Source organism: Saccostrea echinata, unplaced genomic scaffold, assembly GCF_033153115.1.
Source record: "Saccostrea echinata isolate AGI-Se365-2 ecotype Australia unplaced genomic scaffold, CSIRO_AGI_Sech_v1 ptg000017l, whole genome shotgun sequence".
NCBI lineage: Eukaryota > Metazoa > Mollusca > Bivalvia > Ostreida > Ostreidae > Saccostrea > Saccostrea echinata.
The window spans coordinates 2,418,202-2,446,009 of NW_026889766.1; the positions used below are offsets into that span (position 1 = coordinate 2,418,202).

Sequence of the window (27,808 nt, forward strand, 5' to 3'; positions counted from 1 at the left end):
AATAGGAAGAAATATATACAAATTTAAAAGAATATACAGAAGAAACGTAAATCAACAACTTTACCAAAGGCATCATTGATACAAAGATAAAAATCATCGCCTACAGTGACCCATCCAAAAGTCAATGCCTTATTTATGGAGAAATACTTCTGCAGCGATCCCCAGGGAATGATATATCAAACTTGTCAAGAAATACAGCTTATTGTTTTCCGTACATGGCCACCTATAATATCAACAAGGAGAATTTAATCAGTCTATCAGCACGAGACTCAATGCCCTGACCCATTTTTTTAAAGTTCCAGTACGAATCCACAGATGAGAAAGAGCCATCATTGATTATCAACTTTTACGTATCAGTTTTACTGAAAGGGTTCAAGATGACTGTAAGAAGGCCCAAATAACAGCAAAATTCAAGGAAACTACTTCAGTACTCCCCTGCTAATTATTGATAATTTTGATAATTTCAATTTGTAGCAGGAATTTTAAAAATAAAGTGAAAAGTCAAGTGATTACACATCTTGAGTAAATCGAAATAAAAATCCAATTAAAAGGAAAACAAACTATTTTGTTTCTATGATTATCGACTTAGGTCTGTCTTGGTCAGGACTTGAACCAACAATCTTCCGATCAAGGAGTGAACGCTCACTCACTGAGCCCTCACAAAAGTAAAAAAAAAAAAAAAAAAGTGAAAAATAACTGAAGGAATGTCTTTTAAACATTTTTTGATATGATATTTATACAGTCATCGATTTCAGAATTCTACAGAGAAACATAGCCATAAATATTGCAATTTTCGCAAGACATTTTTCATAAGTTACGAAGTAAAAATTGTGCCAAGCATTTTATCAATCGAAATACATACAAAGGAAGAGATAATTTGAACATTTTGATCTAGAGGAATTCTGCCTCCCCCCCTTTTTTATGAGGCTTGTGAAAAGGTTGAAAATAAGAAAATTGCTGAAATCCAGTAAAGGAAAAAAACTATCTGAAACGATCCTAGGGTGCAGCTGAGGCTTTTGCAAGCTATTTTGAAAAGATTTACATTCATTCAGAAGTCGATGCATTTGATGAAGAACCCCTGCTTAATACTGATAATAGCTATAAGCACATTGGCAAAGAATGTACAAAGATGTCTTGAGATATTCCCGGTGGCCCCAATACTTCAGAAAGTTTTTAAACCCTAGAATCAAGAAACATATTCTGAGTAGCTAGGAGAATGTTCGTGAGTATTGAATAAGTTGGGAGTTGTGAACACCATATGAGGGTAAAAGTGTGATTTTACTACATAAATAAGGAAAGTTGACGATGGAAAAAATGAAATTATCTCTCTTGTCATACAATTTTTGTTTGTTTGTTTGCCTTTATCTGATATAATCAATAAAACATTAAAATATGAAATAGATGTGGTAGACTATGTGGCGTCTTTAATTTCATTTCAAGGAATTAAGTATTGAGAATCGGGCACTCTGATTTATCATAATTTTCTTATAATGAAGACATATATTGTTTCAAAATCCCGATATGACTTTCCTGTCTTTTTTAAAAACAAAGATGCCAAAGTTCAACACTAAGCCTCATACTTTAAAACATAATTTGTGTTCATTTCAAAAACTTGCATTTTATAGTACTTCAAAAATGCTGTTAAAATCAAGTGGTTACAGGGAGCATAAATTGATGAAAAAAAGAAGCCTCGATCTTGCGTACAAAATGTAAGACGTTTGGAAGTGTTGCGTGCAAAAGTATGGAATTTTTTTTTCTGTGACTTGAGAGTAGAACTCCAGCAGAACTCTTCATGACCCATAAATGTCTTAGATAAATATTTCTACAAACAGAATTGAATTGTCCATACAGTTGCGGTGAACCTTTTACTCAAGAATTAAAGCAATATTTTGTGACACCATATATAACGTCGTAGTTAAGTGCTTCTTTTTGTCTAAGACTCATTGACGCGCATATAATGAATAATAAAAATACATGTTTTATCCGTGTTCTCCCTTATTCATCAATATTACAAAAGAAAAAAAAAACAAGTACATTTTCGTACTATCGAAAGTTCATCTCTCTCACCAAAGTTCTTCTCTCTCTCTCTCTGTCTCTCTCTCTCTCTCTCTGTCTCTCTCTCGTGTTATAATACATACACGAAAGCGGATCTAATATATTTGCATTTCTACTTACATGTACAATCTTATTTTATAGCACAATGTACAATTCATTGAATATTATGTGTTATTCGGATAGGAGGGACGGATCAAGAAATCAATGGCCAAATTATCTTGGATGGTAGTAGAGAAAACCTAAAACTTATTTTTCTTGAAACTGGAAGAACGGTGAACCAAATAATTACCAACAACAGGAGCACGGTGCTGCTGTCATCTACCCCAGTGGGGGGGGGGGGGGGGTCTTCCTTGTTCTGAAAAATATTCTTATATTTGTGAGAAGAAAATGTACAGTTATGCCATAACAGAATAACAGAGTGTACAAAACAAATATCAGTTTTCCAAAATGAAAAGATCAGTATCTATATTTTAAAAATTTCAGTAGTCCTCTATCTGAAGTTGACATAAAAAAATTATGAAGTAAATTGTGCGGACGTTTTCTTACTTATCACGTTCACTTACTCTTAAGGTTAAAAATAAATTTAACATTTTTCACTTTTTTGCTTAATAGGTGTTAAAGACAGATTTATATTTTTTCGTCTTAGTAATGTGTACCAAAAACTTATTGTAAATCACCTTTCTATAGATACAAGTACACAAGTATGTTATTTTTCATAGATGTCAAACATTCCCATTCCTTCCTAAAAGGAGAAAGGTATTTGATAAATAAAACGAAAAAATTATAGATATAACAGATATTTTATGTTAGTTCTTAAGAAAAAAATAATTGCTTTCTGATTTTTATTTTCCTCTTTATTCCCATTAAGCATCAATGCGACATATCAGAATGAAAAAATGCTTCTCCGTTTGTTTTTATTTGAAAACTTTATGAATAAAACATGATTCTATGTTGGTTGTTCAACTCATGTTTGTAAACGAAGAGGTAATAATAATAATAATTTCAATTTTGTGTGAAAATAGACACATTTTATCTAGCTTCCACTACTCTCAAATATTTCCGTTGAGTGGTTGATCGGAAGACGGTTTTTATTTAAAACAGGGAGTTCGAAATTGAACCCTCTCATTTGGAATGATTCCGAGCTTGACTGAATACTTAATGCAAACTCATAGTTAAATGAAAAGCAATGAATTGAAAGATAAATATCTCTAGAATTTTAATATATCTTTAATTATAGACTATCCTTGCAAAAAAAGACATGGCAATGTTGTTTTACAAAAAGCACAGTATGAAGCAAAAATGTAGTTTTAGACTACTTATGTTCAAATTTTATTGAGACCATGCCAAAATCGGTGGTGACATAACAATTCTATAAGAACATCAATGAATTCAATATTCTTAGTTTAATCTTTGAAATTAAAATTGATGCACAGAATTGTTCATACATTTTTGTCTAGTCTATTCATTAAAATGATATCATAATAGTAGAAGTAGAATTTTTTTAATATGACAATTTTATAGGAATAATAAGAATAAACACAATAACTAGTAGGCAAGTTACTACTGAGGAATAGGATTCTAAGTCAAATTGATAAGCGGATGTCAAGGTAATCAAATCACATGAAGGGCTGATTTTTGAACGGGTTTAATGATATTTAAAGCATTATGATAAAATGAAATAAACATCACGACGTTTATAGAACAAAAAGCAATTAAATTTTCAGATATCCGTTTTTTAGATAGTTTCTATTGACTTAAAATTTGATATCTATGCTAAAGCTTGGACTGCTTTTTCTATTCGTTGAGATTTTTTTCATTTTATTTCAAAATTATCCCCACCGTTAAAACTTGTTCTCTGCACTGATGTTATGATTTCTTTCAATCACCATCGGTATGTGTAATTTAGCTTAATTTTTATCTTTTGTTTTAAGTGCTTTTAGTAAACGTATAAATATGCCTAGATTCAGTATCACTTTATCATGCAGATATTCCTCTTAAATTACTGTCCCTTATCTATTTTATATTAAAATTAACATCATTTTTAGACATTCTCATTTTCCATTTTCAAATTTCAATTTGAAATAAATGATTACATTAGACAATACATGAAGTATCTACTATCACATGTAGAAATGCAAAACGGCGATTGTATAAACACGTAAAACGATATAAAACAATGCCCTCGATCTTTACATATTGGCATATATCCCCTCTGTTGAAACAGACTGAGACACCAGCTGATAGCACCGTCTGTACTCCTCCTACAAAATATATCTTAAAGTACATATGTATGTCTTGCTGCAAACCTTTTATTAAATATTTTTGTTTAAAAGCTATATATTTAATGTTATCCTTTGCAAGATAAGAAAATACATGTAATTTTCTTCTAAGTACACGTGTACCAGCTTTGTGATAACTTCCGGTCTTCTGATCTTTAATTGCCGGACTATGGTAAATATGTCCACCTCTCCATCCATACTGATCTGTTGTAGGGCGTTATGTAAAACACAGAAAACTCCAGCTGGTCCTGCTCCGTCCCTAGAGTATGTTATGTACAATGTACTTATTCCGTAGCAACTTCGTTTTACCGTTCCATTTGAAAAAAAAAATATTGTTTTGAAAACGTGTATCTATTTTCCTCCCTTACATACACTAACACAAGGTATAAATTATTTTCATTATACATGTATTTCGTTCTTTTCAGTCTTGTTTTGCAATATTTATAAAATAAATGAATAAATATGAAATATTCTAGGATACCTTATCACGCTAGGAGATGCTCTGCTTTCTATTATTTAACTTGAAGTTAATGCATTTTATTCCAATTGTGATTCTTACTTGCTTATGACAAGGGAAGTAAAGGACGATTGTTTCGCCTTTTCTAGTACGAGTTCTGCGGCTTTAAGTACAGCATCATTATCATCAGCATGAACTTGGAAAAGCTCTATTTGTTTTTTCTCCATCTTTTGTTTTTAAATGAAAGAATGTCATGTTATATAGTGAAATACCGTGAATAGAGGGAAAAAACCCTTTGCTAATGTTCATTTTAATCATGTTTTTAATAAAACTGCAGTTTCGAGAATTTACTTATTTGATGCCTGTGCAATCCCAGCAAAAAGTAAGCTTATACATAATCTTACGTCGCTTGAAATTGCTAGATGGTCCTGTGATACACCACTGATATTGCTCCCAGTGTCGCCAACAGTAACGGTGTAAGGAACGCAAGCCTTAGATAATCCTCTCTTTTGAAGCCAATCATTTGCCTAAAAGCATCATATCAAAACAATAATATTAATGGTATCAAGCGTATCAAAGCAAACTTCGTTATTCGTTTTTTTTTTTTCGTTTTTTTTTTTTTTTTTTTTTTGGTTTTTGTTTGTCTGTTTTTTGAAATAGTGTATATAAAAGGTTGAAATCTACTAAGCAAGCTTGAACCAAATGGAAATCCTGGAGTAGATTTTAAAAGAGAGGGAGATAGTAATGTTTTCAATGAAAAAAAAAAAATTACGTAGATGTTCCACTGTAAAATGTTCAATATTCTGCTACATATAACCACAAAGGTCAAAAAGTATTGAATGTTAATTAGAGACATGCAATAATATTAGGCCAATGCTAAGCCTAGTGTAAGGTACCATTGCTGCTTTAAATGTACAAAAAACACTTTGTGAACATTAACTTAATATTGTTGTTCCAAGTAAAGTGCATGAAATGGAGTCAAAAGTACATGGCTTATTCTATATATTTCTTTAATAATTACTCAGATAAAAGAATTCAAAGTTTATAGATTTAACCAATAGCAAGAGCCTCTTAACCCCATCGCGGACCATTACCATGGTCAGGATGAGTGAATCATAAATGATCCATATCGTTAATACTGCAAAATCAGTGAAAGTCTACGACAGACACTTATTATTGAACTTTTGGATAAAAATGATTTAAAAATCTTTTTAAGGGACAAATTGACATTGTGCAGATTCATCTCATATCTGCATTAATTATCCTCCTTTTTATTTACACAGGAAAAGTCCAAAAAGAATTAAATTATATCTTATATGGCTACAGAATTATGGTTTTGATAGAAATTTAAAACCAAGGACAAATGATATATCCTATCGACTAAAACCCTCTCCGTTTATTGACAAAAATACCAGAAACTGATTTTGTTACAACCATTTTAACAAAAAATAAAAGAGAGACAGTTGTCATAAATCTTTTACCTTCCATCCTTTTTTTATGGACATGATAAAAAGGTATTAAGACAAGTTCAATATTATACCTGATCATCTTCATTTAGAATCACCAATGCGTTCACTCCGTGGTCAAAACACAGTCTCCATAAATCAACCTCAGTGTCTGGAAGAGGCTTTTGGGTTATGATTAATCCAGATGGGTTTATGTACGACTGAAATTAAAAAAGAAGAATTCTGCACGATTATCTGTAAAAATCTGATTGAAACACTTCCCGTAAACGCATTTGGCTATGTATTCATTTTATAGCGAAAAGCAGCATCCGCTAAATAAAGAACATCGCTGAATGTCTTTATGTATATATTTATATCTAGCACGTGTAGAAATGCGCTAAATCGAAACTTCGATATCTTGTTCATTCATCAATTTCTACAAAATGTCGTAATCGTTAAATATAACACATTTGCAGTATTTTCAAAACAGATACTGTCGCACAGTTCTTATAAACATACCGGTACCATAACTGCATTGATATAGTCATTCCTTCCTTTCACATACGAGGTAAGGTAAGGGCGATATTTTGTTACTAAAACAGAATAAAATGTGATCCTTTGATGGACAAGTAACACATTAAATCGAAACCGAAGTTGATGAATTATTCCATCCATAATAAACATTGTTCTCAATTACTTATCTTTCAAAAAATATCATACCAGGTAATATGTCTTTGCTGTAGTTCTTGGTGGTGTTTTCGGTTTTCCTGGCTTCTTCGACAATTGCATGATCATAGAGTGGTTTTAATGTCTGTTGGAACTAAATGGAAAAGAACATCATAAGGTTGAAACTAAAATTTTGATAATCATATTTCCTAGCAGCAATAATATTATACCTTAAACTCTTTGTAAAGAGCTGTTTGATTTAACGGTGCGTTGTCATTCAGCAATGCTTCTGTTTTTGTGGAAAATTCCTCTTTAGACAGAAGGTAGTCCCTCTGAAATCCACAATTAAGTGCTTCATGCAGGAAAACATACTGCTCCTGAAAAAATGAGATAAGAACTCTAAATAAAAGAAATTGCAGAAACACTCTTGCTTATAATTTTTATTTTAGTGTATCTTCTGTATAACATGCAGCAAAACTGTCATATCAAACGGTTCCGTGTTTTAGTTCTATTTACGATTTGTTTCTTCACTGGATATTTGAGTTTGATCACTGTTCATTATCTTTACCTCATTCAATAAATTAAAAAAAAATTGCTGACATAATTCATGTCAGAACAGAATTTTCGCCCAAAAAATAAAATGTATTTTTCATGTTTTATGCGCACAACATGAATGCCAAAAAATATATATAATTTCATTCTCTTTGCTGAGTGAATATGAAAAAAATGAATATTTCTATAAATAAATGTTTAAACAATGAAGGTTAGTTGGATCGGACAGAGTGATATATTTTTCAACTGCCACGATGGGATATATATAACCTTCATTATTTAATTGAGTCTAGTATTTAATATCAGCATTGTCTTACCGGAGTTTGAACCATTGTCATTCTACTCTCTCTCATTTGTTTGACAAACTCGAAAACGTTGATCCGTCCAGTGTCTCTTCCCTGTTTCAGGAGTGAATCAAGTCCAATAAATGTTCCTGTACGACCCACGCCAGCGCTGAAGTAAGGAAAATACATGCATTTTACGACAACATAAAAATAAAGATTTATACAGTGTACCAGTATTTTGAAACAACATAAAAGTAAGGATGAATACATGTTGTTTTAACGGCAATTAACCGAGTTTGTAATTATTTGTTAAGGGTGTTGTTAAAATTGCAGAACGATTACATTTTGATAGAATGCACAAAATAATGTAGCTATGGCTTTCATACAAACATCATTTTACAACGTACAAACAGAAATTTTGTTTCAGTTTGCTATTTTTTTTAACTTAAAAAAAAAATATTTGCAGATCTCCTGCATGAACCCTAAACAACTAAATTTATTTTTTTAACATTATTTTTACTTCGAAGATAAACAATAATGATACGTGTGTGCAACTTCGATTTAAATAACTGACCATGAATTCAAAAAAAGAGATAGTACAATGACCATCCTTTGTATTAACTAATGTATACTTAAGTATGCTTAAATATAACTGAGGACTTCATTCATCCAAGAAACTGTAATTCAACAATGAATGATTTCTATACCAAGTTGCTTCAATTTGAGTTCTATTGTTGTAAGGATATATTTTTAGGTGATACAAAACTGCAGAGATAAGTTAATGACGTCTATAAGAAATATACCATAACAAACTGAAAATCAGAAACAATATAATTTGTTATTTAAATACATGAAATTTGGTTTAACACTAAATGTTAATTTTTTGCACTTCTATTTGTCCAGTCTTTCTTGAGTAACTGAAGCCGATTATATAAACTTTTCCTCATCAAAAGACAGGGCATTAAGTAGGATAGCTAATATTCACTCACAAAAAATAATTGCTCATGGATATTTTGATGTGTTTTCTACGAAATTGATAGTTTTCTATTAGACAAAGATCTCAACTAGAAAGGTGCTTGGGTGAATGTTTTTCATACCAGATAAAATTGTGATATTTAACTATTGTTCTATATCACATATAAAAATAATGCTAATTACACGATTAAGCAAAAGCACAGAATGATCTCCTAGAGTAACATGACATACAAACCATCGTATGGGAAAAGCTTCATATGAATCAGATTTCTGCTTGAAAAGTTGACAAACCTGCAGTGCACTAGTAATGGAACATTCGTATGTATTCTTTTGGATACAAATCTGTGGAACTGAACAAGTCCAACTTCCTCTGGTGTACCGTGGTCTGGCCAGGCAGTGTAATGGAACTGGGTGATGAATCTCTTGCTGGGGGGCTTTGTATATAGGGATAATATTCTTAACATAGTTTAACAAGGATCAAACATATTGAGCATGATATATTGAATTTTAAACCATCATAGGTGTTGATAATATACCTTTTTAAAGTTGAGGCGCATTAACTTAAAAATAAATGAATCTGATACATTTGATCTCATGAAAATGCATACATGTGCCCGTTCTAAGGAGAATTTTCGCAATGTTTGGAATGCGTAAATTGTTTCCTCTATTAGAGATATATTACAGGGACCAATCTGCATTGCTTTATCCTTTTCTGGCCAATACTGTGTGCATTTGTTCTAAAGAGGACAAAAAATAAATTGTTAGATAGAGATTTAAAAAAAAAAAAAAACAAAAAAACAAAACAAACACAAATAATCAACAGAAATGCATTTCTACACTATCTTTCAATGTTGTGAATTATGTTTTACTCACCTTTCCATTTTCTATTATGTTTGCCAACATGACAATATCTTTAATATCTTCTTGCCAAATCATTCTCCAAAAATCTTTCAATGTGTTTCCTTTTGGGCCTGTCAACATATTTAAGTAAGATAAACGTTGCTGACACAGGTAAAATGTATTTTTGACTATGAAAAAAGAATTGCATTGATCAGCATAACAAATATCTAGTTTTCACTGCTAGCCGTTTTCCGAAGTAAACGCGCCTTCTAATTTTTTTGTTAAATGTTTAGAGAAGGAAAGTACCATAATAATTAAAAAAAAAAATACGAAGAAAGAACAGATAAGCTAATATTTGTTTTAAGAGTTTGTTAAAGAAAAGAATTGTGATTTAATACCACGTAAAATAAATTCACAAATAAAAAATGAGGGGGAAAAGATACGCAGGGTAAACTTTTGATGTTATTTAAGGTTATTTTTTTTCTATTATGAACTATTGTATATACACATTAGAGCTTATAATGACAAGAAGTACACCTCCACGACGGTCATTAAACAAAAGAAAAATACTCCACAGATAAATAATTCTTGTAAGAAGAAAATACAGTACAGGATGCCATAGCCAAACAGTATTGAACTACCGCCTTCAGTCGTATCATGTTTGCAAGAAATTCAAATTGACTGTAAATAGCGAAAATTGATGTATCCAGATTACCAAGTCGTATTAAATATGTGTTGAGAAACCTGTCATCCTTTATTTTATTTGTTGTTGCTGTTGCTTTTTGGTTTTTTACCATTTTCAATATGTGACGGCATACATTTCATGGTTGAGTAATGTTCAACACCGATTTAGATACCCATTATTTAAGATACTCTTCTGTCATCTTTTTTTTTTAATTTTCGGTTTAGTGGTAAAATGATAATCGAATTTTATTTTAACCTGCCTTTCTTTTTCGAGTTTGTTTGTATGAAAATTACATTATTTAATGTATTTTGAACTTATTTTAACGTTTTAGATAAAGATGATCTAAATAGATCAAATTCGCGCAATCATTTTCCTCCGGGTTGTTGATTGACACAATTATGATTGTCTACTGTATTAAAAGCGGTTTTAGTCGTAGTGAATTTGCGATTATGCAGTAGGTAGGATGATTGGTCCCATATGGGTGTGGCCTCGTTAGGCACCGACGCTCTCGTCACATTGGTCGGAAGTTCCGCTCTAACGAAGGATTAGACGTTTTTTAATGAAAAACAAAATCACAACAAACCGCACAACAACACTTTATAATAAAATATCGAATTTTATATTACCCTTTCTTTCTTTTTCCCTTCATAATCAATTAAAATCAGATTATTTGTTCCTTTGAAATATAACTTATTTTAACGTTTTTGGATGAGGATTGTTTGAATGGAATGCGCTCGGTTTTAGTGACGTTGGGTACTACATACTGCAATGGTAAATGCTGTATACCTTGAGCTGCAATATAGCGATTCTCTCCAATGCAATCCTACAATTGATATCAAAATAATTTTCATCGCATTGCTCTTGTTTGTGATTGAAAAAAATGCCATTTGGCATTATTTACAAAAATCAGTCTCAATATACCGTACTAAAAATGGCGTCGATGTAATCATTGAAGAATCTCTACATATATTCAATACAATGATCAGTCTTACATTGTAACTAGTGCTAATTGTAACGGGAACCATTACAGATGTTCCCAAAACGGCTCCCCCTCTACATTATTGTGGTCCATTCCCTTCACACTATATTGGAGTAGGCAATACTTTTGTATTATAGAGATCTTCACTTTATTTTCTAAAGTATTTTATTGGGAAACTACTCCAATTTTGCCTCACGGGTAATAGGTTATCAACATTTCAGCGCTTGAACTACCACATGTTTTGTAGATTTTTTTTTTCAAATTTATGTTCTGATATTGTCTCATTTACATTCTTCAGTGTTAAATAGCAAATATTTTTTATTACAGAAAAGAAAGATATCATGATTGAGGTATATTTAAGCATTGTCCAATCTGAATTCACAGGTGCATACATATCTTTACATTCAGTTTTTATAGCAGCATTATATAAGGACACATTATACATATCTACATTCAAAATTGTCCTGTTTTGTAAGTAAGAAAAGCTTTAGGCATTCAAATTTTCAGCCGATTAAATCTACAAAATATAACCGTAAAAAAATCATCTCAATCGGATAAGTGATTCTATGAGAACACCTTCGGACAAAAAAGTACCGGAGGGAAAAGTATAAAAAGGAATACTTTTTAGAAGAAACAGAATTAAAACACTATGTTCAAAAACTGGGGAACAAATAAAGTTGGCACTGGTTGGCATTGGTGTAAACATTGATTGTCCAGACATTTATTACAATGATCAGTTTTATAATACCGATATAGAAAATTAATGTGTGAACATTCATTTAATAATCAGTCTTATTATACCGTAATAAAGTTGGCATTGATGTAATCATTGTCTGATTCATTCCATCTTTCCTTGAGGATGATCCTAGAATGTTCATCTGAAATATAAATTCTTCATTTCACTATCCTTGATAAATGACAAAAAAATTATTGACTAAATCTGTGTTTTTCGTACATCATTTAGCATAGATAACCATGCCATATATGTCCGTTTTTAATAAAAAAAAATTTAGAATACAATGATGGATAATCAAATTCTAAATAAGATGTATGATCTTACAGGGAAATGTGGTTTTAAAGCGGTTCTTTACAGCGTTTTCTGTCTTCTTTGCACTTTCACAAATGTTCAGATTGGCAGTAGGAAGTTTCTATTGATATTGAAAATAAATCATAAATTAAACTGAAATTTATTTCAAATGAATGCAGCATCGATCATCCCTCGATTTTTTTTTAGATTTATATATTCAACGTAACTTATTACAAACTTGTCTTGGCTGTATAACAAAAAGGAACATACATAATGAGATATCCAAAATTCCACACTAGTATTCTTTTTTACCGGCGTTTACTTCTTTTTAAAGAGAAACATTCCCAAATTTCTTGGTTGAGAAATAGTTTTCACTTTCTATACAACTCGAATATGTAAATTGATCTTCGTTTCTTACTATTCTACACTGTTTCTTTGAATGGCATATCATTGATAATGTAACATAGTAGACAGATGCTTAGCAATAGCAGATTCATATGATGAACTTGATTTCTTAAATTAGTTAAGCATTGTTAGGCAGCAAAAATTACCAGGTAGGATTTTAGTCTTCATTGTATTTAGCTTAGATTTGTACCTTGTATTCTTGATGAAATTGGTTATTTCCTCCTAAACTCTTTTCATTTATTACGTTTTGTAGATCCCCTATGCTAATATTCGTGTTAAATTGGACAGTATTGTAATATCCATCGTCATCTGATTGATTTGTCACAGGATTACATACTCCATCAAATACTTCTGTTTCATTTTCTGAAATTTAACAGATCCGTTTGCATGTTAAAAACGTAAATGTTGCTATGATTGAGTCAGGGAATTCACGAATTCACAAGACTTGTTTAGCTAAAAAATCATAAACACTAACATTTTTTTTAAATGATGTTAAACTGTGAAATTCCAAGAAACTAGTTCAGAGATTACCTTTCCGATTACTTCCATTTCTATTTTCTATCCATCCTTTAAATCCAAAATGTTTGATAGTTTTCATAGTACCAGCTTTATCACCTTTGTTTCTATGCCGTCTATAAAATTAATCACTCTTTAAGAAATTGACCCCTTTTATTGCACCTGACAGATACCGACGATATTTCTTCGATTTTGTATTGGTCAGTTAAGAAATATAAAATATTTTATTTTCAGAACAACAAAAACTTTGAAATACATTTGGATTTAACATTAACCTATAGAATACTGATATGATAACACCAACTAATACTGCAATTAAGACGGCTGGCAGAGTCCCTCCGATTATAGCTGCATTATTACTCCCTTCTTCCTGTGCTTCAGCTTGAACTAAATTAAGAAAATGAAAGCTCTTTAATTTCGATAACTGAAAATAGCATTTAAAAACAAAATAAAATTTCTTTAGGTCTAAGACAAATGTTGAAATCAGCTTGCTTTGTCATTAACCTATACTAATTAATGAGTTCATTAAGGAATCCTGCCACCCCCACCCCACCCCCCACCACTAAAACATTTTTCGTTCCATTTTAACAGGTTTTAGATTTGTTGGTTAAAATAGCATATCATTTAAATCAAATAGCCTTCCCAATCTGAATTGTTTCACTGAATTTTTACGTTTCGAACTTATTTTTGATAACTAATTGAAAGTTAAGTGTGTCAATTCTCAATACATACGAGAAAAAATGAATGTTAATTTCGCCAAAAGAAAGGTATAGTGCATATAATGCTTTTCCCGGACTGTCATTGTGTTTGATGTCAGTGGCGGGGACTATGAAAATTAACATGCAATATTTTGTGCATTCAATTCTATTAAACAGCATTTTTGAGTTATTTTTACATTCTTATTTCACATATTAATGTTTTGTTTGTTTATTGTTTAATGTCCCTCTCGAGAATTTTTCACTCATATGGAGACGCCACCACTTGCCGGTGGAGAGCTGCAAATTTTGACCTATTCTCGGCACTCAGGGCCATTGAGCAGCGAGGGATCTTTTTCGTGCCAGCACTTACTGAGACACGGGACCTCGGTTTACACGGCCTCATCCAAAGGTCAGAAACACATATTAATGTAAATATTATAAATCATTGTTTAGTTTGTTAGGTATGCCATTGACATTAACATTTTTACAAGTTTACGTTCTTACAATAATTTACAAAGCCGTATATAACAAGAAATTGGTTATGTCTGTTGGTAATACTACAATATGTACGAATGGTAGCCGTGCGTATTATACACCGCCAAATGTGGTAATTCACAATCGATCGATTACAATTTATATATTGTTTTGATAATAAGCCGTGAGAATGCTCTCGGCACTTACAGGTTTTTTTTTCGTTTTGTTTTTTGTTTTTGTTTTTGTTTTTTTTGTTTTTTGTTTTTTTTTTTTGTTTTGATAAAAAGCCGCGATTTGAAAATAAGAGAGTTTTGAAAATAAGCACCCACTTTCTTACCAAAACATAAAATAAGCCGCGGCTTATTTTCAAAGTTCTAGGGTAATTTATGCATAACAGCCTAGGCAGCGATTCCTCAATAAAATATACACATTACATTATTTTCCATTGCATATATCCATGCTGAGACTAATTAGATTTATTCAGGAACTTAAGATCCACTTAAATCAAAACATCCTTTGATCATATTCGTTAAAGTGAGAAAATGTCGATTTGCATATAAGCAGATCTACTTACCAATCGGGGAAGTTGAAGACATTGCTTAAATATACAGAATACAGCAACCACTGTTACATTTCCTGCACTAATCATTCTACTATCATTACTGAATTATTACACAAAGTATACAGTGTATAGCGGTGTATGCAAGGAAAATAAAATCAGTCATGGTTTCGAGATACAATGCAATGTACTAAAAGAATCGACCCTGTTCAATTTTAACAGTATATTATTTTCTTGGAGGGGTTAAATTGTAAAATACTACATGTATAGCATTCTTTATAATGTTTTGGAGGTCTTCGTTTTCCCTGCTCAAAATATGTTTAGAGCTAATGGAATTTTGAGCTTAATACTGTTTATTATCTTCATATTTCATGCCAATCAATCATATGCAGGATCCAGGTTCCCGGGCATGTTCATATACAATCACGATTTATGCTCTGGTTGCAATTAGATACAGTTGTCCTTCTCGATCATGATCTAGAGTGAATACGATTTGAATAGCGATTTTAACCGTTGGGTAAATATATAGCCCTACTGAACATGATGTTCATTATTTCTACTGATGAGAATAATAAAAAATAACCACTGGTGTGAAAGAAAACTCCGTGTATGGTGATTAAGTAGCTACAAAAATACATGTGTAATAAGATCAGAGATATTTTTTTCTCCGGCAAGATCCACAAAAAATAAACTGCATTTTTTATGCATATGGAAAAGGTAAAGATAACGAACAGTGATCGGTCCTAAAAAACTACGAACAATACAGTATGTGAACAGGGCACAAAATACCGACCCCAGTAAATCCAAAGGTGGGATCAGGTGCCTAGTAGGAATAAGCACCTCCTGTCAGCCGGTCAACCCGCCCATCATTGATAAGGTAGACGGAATAGTTTTTAGTAATTTAACCATAAAAACAAAGGCTAAAAATTAATGTTTTATATCTGCTAATAAAGTCATGATAACGACCACAGAATTAACGAATTGCGGACAATGATCGAGGCTGTTTAAATCCCTGTAACATCGACTTATCTGTCAGCAGCAGCCTGCCTCGGTTTACAAATTGAACTTTTCGGAGCATGTTGAGTATTGAATCATTTTGGACCAGTCACGGTGAACCGCGACAAAGCTAAGACGTAGACATAGACAGTGATTGTTCCGTCTCCAAGCGTGAGGCATTAGATGTTAAAGTACCTGGCCTATCGAATGAGACCTTAAAACCGAGCTTCCGTGTCACGGTAAGCGTTCGATCGATAAAGAACCCCCAATGCTCAATGGCCCTTAGAGTCTAGTATAGGTCTAAATTTAGAGCCCTTCACCGATATTTTGGTGACATATCTATATGAGTGAAAAATATTCGAATGCAACGTAAAACAATATACAATAAATCCTACAATTGAATCAAATTAGAGACACAAACACCATTAACAGGTAATAACGGAATATAACTGCATAAATAAGGAAAATTGACGATGAAAAGCTTAAATCATCTCTTTTGTCATACAGTTTAGTTATTACTTTACCCTTGTCGTGTATAGTCAGTAAAACATTCAAAGAGGAAGGGCTTCCAAGGGCAAAAATCGGCCCAATCTCGGTAAATTATTTTTTTCTGATTATATGCTGTGGATGTCAATTTTGTTCAAGAAAGTCAATTTAGGGAGAAAATTAAAGCATAAACTAAAGACCTTTACTAAGTCAGTGACGTTAAAAATAGCTTCTTTGCGTAACATGCACACAAATAGATTTATAACTGGTCATTGAGTTAATCATACTGATTGATACCAATAAAAGCATAAAAGGAAACTATCATAAGGGCAGCTAGAAAATTCCTTTGTTGCAGTATTTCTATGATTATCTTATTGTTGTCATAGCAAACCACTTTTGTTCAGAAATATGTCTCTGACTGCATTAGTAACAGTAAGGAAATATTTCAACAACTTGGCAATATTAGCTATTTTAAAGTGTTTAAGTTTTTGTTGCAAAGTAGAGATCATTAGTAAATGATATGAAGAATTCTTTTACCTGTGTCAATTCAATATTCTTTCTTAATATTACAATTCTTCTTGATGAGGGGTGTAAAACAACATTGTCCATGAAATAAGACTTTAGAATATCATAGCATTTAATACTGATTCTCTGTAACCACTTAAACTTCTTTGCCACGCATGGTCACCGATTTTGATGAAACTTTGCCCATTATTACAACTTGACATCAGAAACGTATATCAAATAAAATTTTGTTGCTATGTGTCTTGGTTGCCATGGTAACAGCCAGAAAAGTTGGAAAAATTGAGATTTTCAGCTACTTTAAATCATTATTGAGCCTTAATAAAGACTAAGAAAAACAAACAAAGCATTCTCACAAAAACATGGCACGTTGTTGCCACTTATGCTACAAAAAACCTATTTAGAATTTATCTCTTAGTAAGTGGTAACCATGGGTACATTTCGAATACATTTTAGATGCTGAAAAATGCTGAAAAATGCTCAATATTCACTAATGATAAGTGTTACATGATCAAACTCAATCAACAACTCAAGAAAAACAATAAAACTATTTGACCTTAAGTAATTAAGAATTGGCAATATTATTCTAAAAATAACTTTCATGGTTGCCATGGTAACAAAGTGTAACCTTGCAAAATCTGTTGCTAAGATTGGGTTAATGCTAATATCTTGAGGAAAAACTATAGAATTCATGACTGGCCCATATACATCCTTAGGACCTTGCAACACCGACAGCATAAGAAAAATTGGGATTGATTGTTACTTTGAAGTGTAACCATGGAAACAACGTACCAGTTGTTTAAAGTGATATTTTTTTTTTTTTTTTTTGCTGCCTTAGGAATTTACTTACCTTTTAATCAAGAAACATATTATTTGACTCACTTTGAATAGTACTTATCTGGTAGAACTATAGTTGAATATCATATATTGATAAAGTTCGTTGAAAAATACAACACTGTTGCTATGGTTACCAAGAAGGGAAAATGTTTGATTTTGTTAATTTTATATCAATATCAAACCCTATGTGCCAGCTTTTTGCACCCAGTTAGAGATTGGGTGGTAGTCAAAATTGAAAGTCAGGTTAGTTGTTCATAAATATCAATCACAAAAGTTTTGGGAATCTACACACAAGGGTACGTATCCAAGGAAACAAAATATTTTTTTCAGATTTTTATGCATATTTTTTCGGCTTATTTCCATAGCAACACTCTATTTAAAGAATTGAATTTCATTTTTTTGAAATGTGAAAATTAGGGTCACACCAACGCCTTTAAAAAACAAGAGGCCCAAGGGCCTTAACGGTCACCTGAGTATGATACAACAATTTCAAAGATGCATAGAGTATAAAATGAACTGAAAGGTGAAGCTTTGTTGCCCAAAAGCAAGAAAAATAGGGTGATCATGATCAACAAAATAATTGGTCTTAATATTCATTAACAGTTCATAAATTAGGTTCTAATCTGTTCCCCATTTATCACTATCACTATACAGTATATTAACAAATTATCAATGCTTCTGTACTATTTTAGTCCTTTGTTGAAATCTCTTACATTGGCATCTCTTGGTCTTTGATGAATATTTAATAAGACAAGTTATTTTTGTCTCATTTTTATTTATCTACTACTAACAAGTCTATCTGATCATTAAAACTATGAAAGTACTTTTTGTATTATACAATAAAAGTTTTTGCATAATTCTCTTGTTCTATTAACCTTTCAAGTATATTATTTACAGTGATAAATTATCAAAAGTAAATGGCAAAGGGGAATAACTCCTCTCAGTAGAATACAAACTAATAGAGCCCTGGCCAGGACCAGAACACTTGACCAAAGGGTCCAGATGTTCAAAAATCTGGTAAAAATTCCCTTCCTTATAAAAACTTTTACTCTGTTTGCCTCAGATATGCCCAGGTGCGGAGAAGATTTTTAAATAAATAATGCATTTTTTACTACAGATTCGCTATATTATCAATAGAGCCCCCCCCCCCAACCCCACACCCCCAAAACACCAGAGCTTCTGACCCTGGGACCATATGTTTGCTCATCATCACTTTGTTTATCTGCTTAACACTAAGGAGCAAACAGGATTATTTAATAGAATTAATGCATTTTCACTAAATTATCAAGAGCCCCACCCCCACACCAGCACATCTGACCCAGGGTTAATGAAATTCACTACTCTGGAAGAAGCACACTTGCTCATCATAACTATACACTTAGCTTCTTTGCTTTTTTAACCAGAAGAAGAAAAGAATATTTTCAAAGAAATTTTGCTTTTTCACTTTATAATCAATAGAAGCCCCCCCCCCCCCCCCCCTTTCACCAGAACTTTTAAACCTGGGGTCATAAAATTCACAATTTTGGAAGAGGCATCCTTGTGTATCAAAACAATGTACTTTAGTCTGTTTAAGCAATACCCAGGGGCAGAGAAGAAGATTTTCAAAGAAATAATTCACCTTCACTATAGGATCTATATAGCCCCGCCCTAGCACCAGAACTCCTGTCCCCTGGGCCATGAATTTCACAATTTTGGAAGAGGCATCCTTGCTTATCATAACAATGTACTTAGTTTGTTTAAATAATACGGAGGTGCAGAGAAAAAGATTTTTAAAGAATTAACATTTTCACTTTATAATCAATAGAGCCCTAACACCAGAACCCCTGATTTCACAATTTTGAAAGAGGCATCCTTGATTATCATAACTATATATTTAATGTGTTTCAATAATACCCAGGAGTAGAGAAGAAGATTTTCAAAGAATTAATGCATTTTCACTATATAATCAATAGAGCCCCACCCTAACACCAGAACCCCTGACCCAGGGGCCATGAAATTCACAATTTTGAAAGAGGCACTCTTGCTCATCATAACTATGTACTTAGTTACTGAATTTAATACCCGGGAGCAGAGAAGAAGATTTTCAATGAATTAATGCATTTTCACTATATAATCAATAGAGCCCCACTCTAACACCAGAACCCCTGCCCCTGGGGCCATGAATTTCACAATTTTGGAAAAGGCACTCTTACTTATTATAACTATATACTTAGTTAGTTTATTTAATACCCAGGAGCAGAGAAGAAGATTTTCAATGAATTAATGAATTTTCACTATATAATCAATAGAGCCCCGCCCTAACACCAGAACCCCTGCCCCTGGGGCCATGAATTTCACAATTTTGGAAGAGGTACTCTTACTCATCATTACTATATACTTAGTTAGTTTATTTAATACCCAGGAGCAGAGAAGAAGATTTCCAAAGAACTAATGCATTTTCACTATATAATCAATAGAGCCCCACTCTAACACCAGAACCCCTGCCCCTGGGGCCATGAATTTTACAATTTTGGAAGAGTCACTCTTACTCATCATAACTATATACTTAGTTTATTTAATACCCAGGAGCAGAGAAGAAGATTTTCAAAGAAATAATTCACTTTCACTATGTGATGTATATAGCCCCGCCCTAGCACCAGAACCCCTGACCCTGGGGCCATGAATTTCACAATTTTGGTAGAGGACTCAATGCTTATTACAATGATGCCAACAGTTTGACTGCTTGATGTCCAGGAGTAAAGAAGAAGATTTTTAAAGATTGCATTAATTTTGGTAGTTTTAGCCCCACCCCTCAGGCCCCAGGGGGGCAGGGACCATGAAATTCACAATTTTTGTTCCCCTTCACCCATAGATGCTATATGCCAAATTTAGTTGAAAATGGTTGAGCGGTTTCAGAGAAGAAGCTAAAAATGTTCAAATGTTAACGCACATAGCACGACGCACGACGCACGCCGACGGACAAAAACGGATAGCAATAGGTCACCTGAGTGACTCAGGTGACCTAATGATCATCAGTTATATAGAAATATGCTTTTTAAAAAGAAAGGATAAGATTAAAATACTAAGAAAGTAAATTTAAAATCCCTTTGTGGTATTAAAACCATGGCAACCATTGGCAACCTATAAGAAATATCATATTTCGTCCTTGGTATATGTTACAATGATCTTTTGTCTATAATTTGCTTGCATTTCAACCTATAATTGTCTTTAATCTTAAGTGTATGACTTTATAAAATTAAATGAACAAAATTATTACTTTCGAATACTTTGTTTCCATAGTAACGTATGTAATAGTTGATTTACTAAACATGTTTATCATGCATTTAAATCATCAGGCCTTCAACTTTCAGAAACAGTCATTGCCACTTGTTTGCTTTGCTGCAAACGTTAACTGGGGGACTCTGAACATGTTGAAAAATGCCATGTTTTAAACTTTAGGACATGTTGCTATGGTAACCATGACACATAGCAACCAGTTTTTGCCTGATTTGAGTTTACAGCATCTAAGACTTTTATCATAGAGAGTTTGGAAGAATTCTGAGACTATGCGTGCCACAGCTCCTATATAAAAGTTCAAGTCATTACAGAGAATGGCTCTTAAAATACTTATGGTTTTGGATAAACAACTAGTTATTCTCTTAATTTACTTCATATTTTTAAGTGACGATTTCTAAATCTACATTTCATATTTTTTGATATTTTAAAAATACATTAGAATTAAGCACGTAGGAACCAGAGGGATTTTGTGATCGCCCACTCACAATAATTTTTTTTCAAATAAACATGTATGTAAATTAATACATTGTGTAGTAGAAAAAACGCTACTTTACGGTTGCGTCTCCTCAATAATTTCTGATGACTTTTAGTCTGTTAATGATTTTTTGTTTGGTTGTGCCCTCCCCCTCCAGCTCAACTTGCTTTTCATATAGATTGAAAATCATTTTATAATGAAACATAAACATAAATAATCATAGCTGTTATCTTTTTTGAGTTGATCAAAAGTAGATTTATTGGCAGATTCTTGGTAACCCCATTCCCCACCACATCTCCACACCCGGTTAGGCCAGCAGAAGCTTTAGCATGAAGTTAAATAGCTATTCGAAATACATGAAAAAAGGGATTCTTCATTTACAGAAAGTGTATCTTAAACAAAAATAAAATATTAAATAAAAATACTAAATTGAATATAGCAGTGCATCAAAATATCTCTCTGTTTTGCCAAATAAGTAAAGTTTTATGAAAGTTCATATTTTTTTTCTAAGTATTTAGAAAAGTTTAAATATGACAACTGAAAATCTACCAGGAGGAAGGCGGTGAAACATTATTATCATTTGCACTTCTTTCTCTTGCTTAGATCAGTTTAGCCCTATCAAGAACTGAAACTCATGTTGTTTAAACACTTTAGTGAGGATTCTATTGAGGAGCATTGTCATCTTGTCTCCTTCAAGCCATAATATATTTCAATATATGATCTTTGAATATATGTGCCTAGCCCTAATAAAATATTTTAAAATGTATGATAAATTTATCCAGAACCTTGGACTTCCAATTCCAGGGTCTCTAAATCCGCTCTTTTCTGATTCGCTCCACTACGATAAATCATGTGGATCGGATCAGAAACCTTTGATTTTGGAAGATAATTTATGTGGAGTGGAGCTTATCATAAACCCTTGACTTAGGAATGTTGGGAATCTGTGGATTTGAAAGTTTTTTTTTTTTATAAAGTGCTAGCTGCTCCAGTGCATATAATATTAGAGTGCAAACAATTTGTCTGGTAGATGTCTAAATGACGGAGATTTTCAAACACTTTTTCTGTATATGACCAACTAGGCTACACCCTAAGTCCTGAATCTTTAGATAAGGGTCATAAATTTTACAATTTGGGTAGATGGCTAGTTATTTATCATGCATACTCATGGAAATCGTTTGCCCACTAAATTCAATGAGTAGAGAAGATTTTCAAAGATGTATCTTTAATATATGATTAATTAATTAAGTTAATAATTAACAATTGTTCAGTGAATAACAGCATTTTATACGAAACCTATACATGTATTGCAGGCTCGTAGGACGCGGTGTGGGGGCAATTTTTCTTAGAAAGGTATTTTATTTAAAAAGGCTGGAAAATTTTGTTTAGATTTTTTTTATACCCCTCCCCCCAACCCAGGGCAGAATATGTATTTCCAAGATGACCAGAAATAAATTATTTATTTACTTCTTCCCGGGCAAGAAAAAATCAACTAAATAATCAAACAAAAAAAATACAATAAACAAACAAACAAACAAAACAACACAAAAACTAAAAACAACAACAAATAAAAAAAAAAAACAAACAAAACAAAAACAAAACCAAAAATGAAAACAACAAAGGACAAACTCGCAAACCTTATTTCGGGGGGGGGGGGGGAGGGGGGTTAATTTACACCAGAGAAATTATTTATTTCCTTCAAAGTGTAAATATTATTGATTACCAATGCTAAATATTCGTGCCCTAATATAGTGTGAAAAATTAAATTCAAAGCCCCCCCCCCCCCCTCTCCCCGAAAAGAAATCGATATGTTACGTGCCTGATATGTTAATTACTCCATTTTCTAGATACGACCAAAATTGTCGCTAAATAATTTGAGGACCATTAAGAGAAACACATTTTAAAGAGGCAATTCATTTATTTTGGATATCTGTAAATGCAAAACGAAACTGAACCGAAACAAAACGAATCCAAACAAAACAAACTGAAACGAAACCTACATGTAACAAAATGAAACCAAATTAAACAAAAGATACCAAATGTAGACCAAGGTCGTAGGAAGGCTAGAAAATGACCTTTATCTTAGATACTAGTAGTCGTAGCGATCTGGCTCTATGTATAGCAGTTACGATCTGGAAAGAAGACCTTCTTTGTTTCCTAGCCGCTTTTTTTCCGAAACTATATGTTTGCACTATGATTATATAATAGAATTGCAATTATTTCAGGGCCTGAATGGGCATAAATTTACTACATGTATATAATTACCAACAATACGTTTATAGTCGATTCGCTATTATAAATTCTTATAGTTCATTTATCTATTCAATATCGAAACGAGAGAAGGAGAGACAGAGGGAGTGAGAGAAAATCGGACAACTGACCACCCTATTTTCATAAATTTAACGTAAAAATAATTGAAAAGATGTGATCGCTGAAAACATTTGTCCTGGTCTATGAAGTGTTACAGTGCTCCCACGTGACAAGAATACAGCATAAAAAGTATTCCATGTACATGTAATTCGACTTGGTCCTTATCGGGGAAGAGTCTCTAAATTCAATAACATAAAGATTGTATATTCCTTTAACAGGTCGGGAATCTACCATATATGGATATTGCTGTCATTGCGCACAGAGGTGCTTACAGCGAGCAAACGTCCAATCCAATGAATGAGCCGAAAAGCATGTTTATATTTTACTACAAACACGTGGGTCAGGCAAATTTAGGACGTGATTTCAAATGACTGCGAGAAAGTCAACTAATAATTATTTTTAATGTTTTTGTAAAAAACACGAGGAATATGTACTAATTAAGATTTTCCATGCTCACAATAACAAACAAAGTCAATTTTCCGTGTTAAATAGTACGTTGAAATTCCGCTAACAAACTCTTCACAAGTAAATAAGAACCCAGTTTTTATAACTTGATATTCGTAAATTTGCCATGCTACTGGTGTTATTCGTTGTTACTTTGTTATTTGTTTACTAAAAATTAAAAGTTAACGCAGTTATAAAAACATAAGTCTATTGTTGTACGGTATGTTTTAATTCCCATGTACATTGATCATAGAACGTGTATTGAGTAGCATATATATCGAAGTTGTATGCGTAGTAAACAATGAAAATACGTGAGTACACCTCAGAGTCGATTTGTTTTGGACCAGGGAATAGTCACGTGCAATTCATACTAACTCATAGTACAGCATGGGAAAAACTGCCAGGCTATTGTCAACAAACGGACTTATACAATGGAGTGGAGAAAACCCAAATTTTACCGTTGTAAAACATTTGTATGTAAATGTGAGCATGGAACTAGTAGATAATGATGTAAATATTATATTAAGTGTGTAAAATGCTTGCAAAAATGCATCATGTCTTTCCGAGAGCGATTTCAAAAACTGACCTTTTTGAAACGTATATGTAGTATTTTTTGTAGTAACCCATAATGCAACTCATTCAGCTGATTGGTCGGTTTGCCAGTCACGTTGGGTGCCTCACTTAGCATGTAAATTTATTCTGACGTCACAGAAAATAGTTTCCTCGACCTGTTCAACAGGTCGAGGAAACTATTTTCTGTGACGTCAGAATAAAGAGCAATATCCACGAACCATCAAAAATGGCCTCATTCCAAAAATTAACGTGGTATTTATTATAGATAGTGTAGACTTTTAGCTTTTCATAACCGTTTTTCTTTTTTCGATATTTATTATACTTTTTTAAAAGGAGATCTTGCATTATGGCAGTGTTTTGATGGAAAAATGCAATAGGAACGTCATTTTTTGTAATGTAACGTCACGTCAAGAGGCGATAGAAGTGACTATCGGATTATAATGTACCGATATATGAAAACAGGACTTGAAATTAAATAATTGGGAATAGACATTTATCTTATCAACATCATAATCAATTTATGATTTTATTAAAAAGCAGATAAATGTGTTCATTTTATATACATATGTACATGTACCAGTCAATTCCCCATCTAAGAATAAAGAGAGTATATAATAAGTATTACCTGATATGTTGTTCAAAATATATCTTTTACCGCAAAAAAATTAATAGCGATAGAAATTTGGCTTATACCGGGCTCATTTTGAATGTTTCTATGCAAAGAGAGTACATGTGACATTTAGTTAAATTCTAATCTATATTGCAAACCAAACTTTCATACGCGTGCGGGAGATTCGGCCGCAACTCAACGGATATTGTATTTATTAAAAAAAAAAATAAATTAGTGATTCGTGCCGGATTGTAGAGATAAGTGATGTTTCCTTTTTTCTCAAAATATATCATTATCGATAGATCTATAAATATAATTAATTTAATGTGCTTTCTTATATGTTACTATAACATTCATTACTTTCTATTTCATTTTCACGTTATGATTTTTAGACGGTGGCTATTTATAGCCACAGGCTATTGCTGCTGATCTGGGCTATGAATAAACAACAGTGTAAAATCACGGGGACCCTAGCGGCGATTTTTGCAGAGACAAAATAATGAAAGTGGGGTAGTTTCGATGTACAAAAAATAAAATGTAGATGGTTCTCAAGTTATTTCAATGACATTATATTTCTCGCCTTATGAATATTCATTAAACTACGCCGACTTAATGTTAATTCGTACAAAAACTGATTCGTATATAAGGAGTCAATTTGTATGCTAACCACAAAAGTCAATTCGTACATAAAGTTTGCTGAACATGAAACAAATGCAAAAAGTTAGTTCGTATACATATCCTTTTTACGTTGTGTAAATGTAAAATTTCAATAAAATTTATTAAGAGTAAAAAAAATCTGGGGGAAAATATTTATGGATAATGGTTTCACATTACACCTTACCATCTTAAGAAATAAAATAACTATTGTTAAACCAACACACTCTCGGCGGTTTCTTAATTTGCTGTGGATGTGTGACAAACGCTTATTACGAGATGCTCCCAATTTGGTATTCCCTAATTACGAGATACTCCATGCTTGGAAAGCGTCGATCCCAAAATTTCTGCATTTCCGAAAATTCAGTTAACATGATTCGAGGACTGCGTATTCCTTGTTGCAGAACTGCATGTTTTATTTGAGACGTTTTGTGGATTTTTTATACAATAATACTTATACAGTTTATTGAAATTTTACGGTGTCTTTTGATTACTGGAATTTCTAGTACCTGTTGACGATACTATATTAGAAAAAGATATATTTTGTTTGGAGGTCCGTGTTTACTCTGCTCCTGTTTTGTATTGTTCAATGAACTTTTGAGCTTGAATACTGTTCGTTATCTCCATATATTTCATTTCGGAATGTAAAAAAAAATCACGTCCTCTTAAAGTTTACATAAAGGAGAGTTGTTGAAGGCAGATACGATGCCATTTTGCAAAGTTAATTTCGGTTCTATCTAAAAACAAAAGTCATTGCCTAATTATCTCGGACACAAAAACTACTGAAAGGATGCTAATTTATCAAAGCTATAATTATCAGACTGTGACGAATAAAAGTTACCCATATATTTCATTTGTATTTGAAAATTCTATCGTGCCTCGAATAAAATTTACCCTTTAAAAAGTGTAAGAAAAAAGCTACACAAAAGCATGTACATGAAATATTAGGATTTTCTTGCGAATTCAGTTGACTTAATTTAGGTCAGTCTTCTCCTACATGTGGAAATTTGGCCAAAATGGGGATCCAGAGTCTATTTCATTATCTTTCAGCATATGATTTATGTCGCACAATCTACAGTACAACGCCAAAAGTGATTCATCATTTCCCTTTTTACCATATATTTTACAAAAAGTTAGTTTTTGTTTAAAAACACTAGATTAGCAAAATTTGATAATTAACCACTGAGTATAAGATTTTAAATTATAAAATCACAATTTCTAACTTCAAAACACCACGATTTCATGACACTTTTTGTTGTAAAATTTAACTTTTTCATTTGATACTTGATATCACTGAAATGCATGCTGATAAGATTATTTTCAAATTATGCGAAGAAGGTACAATGAATTCGGAATTTACTGATACTCGCTCATATCTGCAACTCACAATAGGTTTATTAATTGTTCCTCAAATATCTCAAACACATTTCTGCTAAAAAAAAAAAAAAAAAAAACCGCACATCTAACTTGGAAGAGCGCCTAAATGGAACCACACATGCATGTATAGAAAGCTATCTTAAAATAAACATGTTCGGTCACCACATGAATATAATAGAACCTTTGATTCCCTTAATTTAACATTAAGGGTAAAATTAATTGTTTTAAGGATTAATTAATGAAAAAAAAAATATTGAAATGATCAAGCTTTCGTTTCTTGCATCTCAGCGCATTT

The 27,808-nt window shown here is 32.3% G+C and overlaps 2 protein-coding genes across 2 annotated transcripts in view; both read right to left on the bottom strand.

Annotated features, from left to right (window-relative positions):
* Positions 1–27,808, bottom strand: part of LOC133189221 (protein draper-like) — a 133,483-nt gene that overhangs the window by 29,206 nt on the left and 76,469 nt on the right. The window lies entirely within an intron of this gene.
* LOC133189224 (receptor-type tyrosine-protein phosphatase epsilon-like) overlaps positions 4,223–27,808 on the bottom strand; it is a 68,843-nt gene continuing 45,257 nt past the window's right edge. Inside the window, exons 6-21 of the mRNA XM_061324625.1 lie at positions 12,840–13,012; positions 12,278–12,365; positions 12,019–12,095; positions 11,025–11,061; positions 9,587–9,684; positions 9,322–9,450; positions 9,005–9,147; positions 7,772–7,907; positions 7,133–7,279; positions 6,957–7,056; positions 6,756–6,829; positions 6,332–6,457; positions 5,196–5,318; positions 4,894–5,018; positions 4,458–4,593; positions 4,223–4,316 (exon numbers count right to left, since the gene is read on the bottom strand). Of these exons, the coding sequence (XP_061180609.1) occupies positions 4,245–4,316; positions 4,458–4,593; positions 4,894–5,018; positions 5,196–5,318; positions 6,332–6,457; positions 6,756–6,829; positions 6,957–7,056; positions 7,133–7,279; positions 7,772–7,907; positions 9,005–9,147; positions 9,322–9,450; positions 9,587–9,684; positions 11,025–11,061; positions 12,019–12,095; positions 12,278–12,365; positions 12,840–13,012 (1,784 nt within the window). The 3' untranslated portion in view covers positions 4,223–4,244. The remainder of the gene's footprint in view (positions 4,317–4,457; positions 4,594–4,893; positions 5,019–5,195; positions 5,319–6,331; positions 6,458–6,755; positions 6,830–6,956; positions 7,057–7,132; positions 7,280–7,771; positions 7,908–9,004; positions 9,148–9,321; positions 9,451–9,586; positions 9,685–11,024; positions 11,062–12,018; positions 12,096–12,277; positions 12,366–12,839; positions 13,013–27,808) is intronic.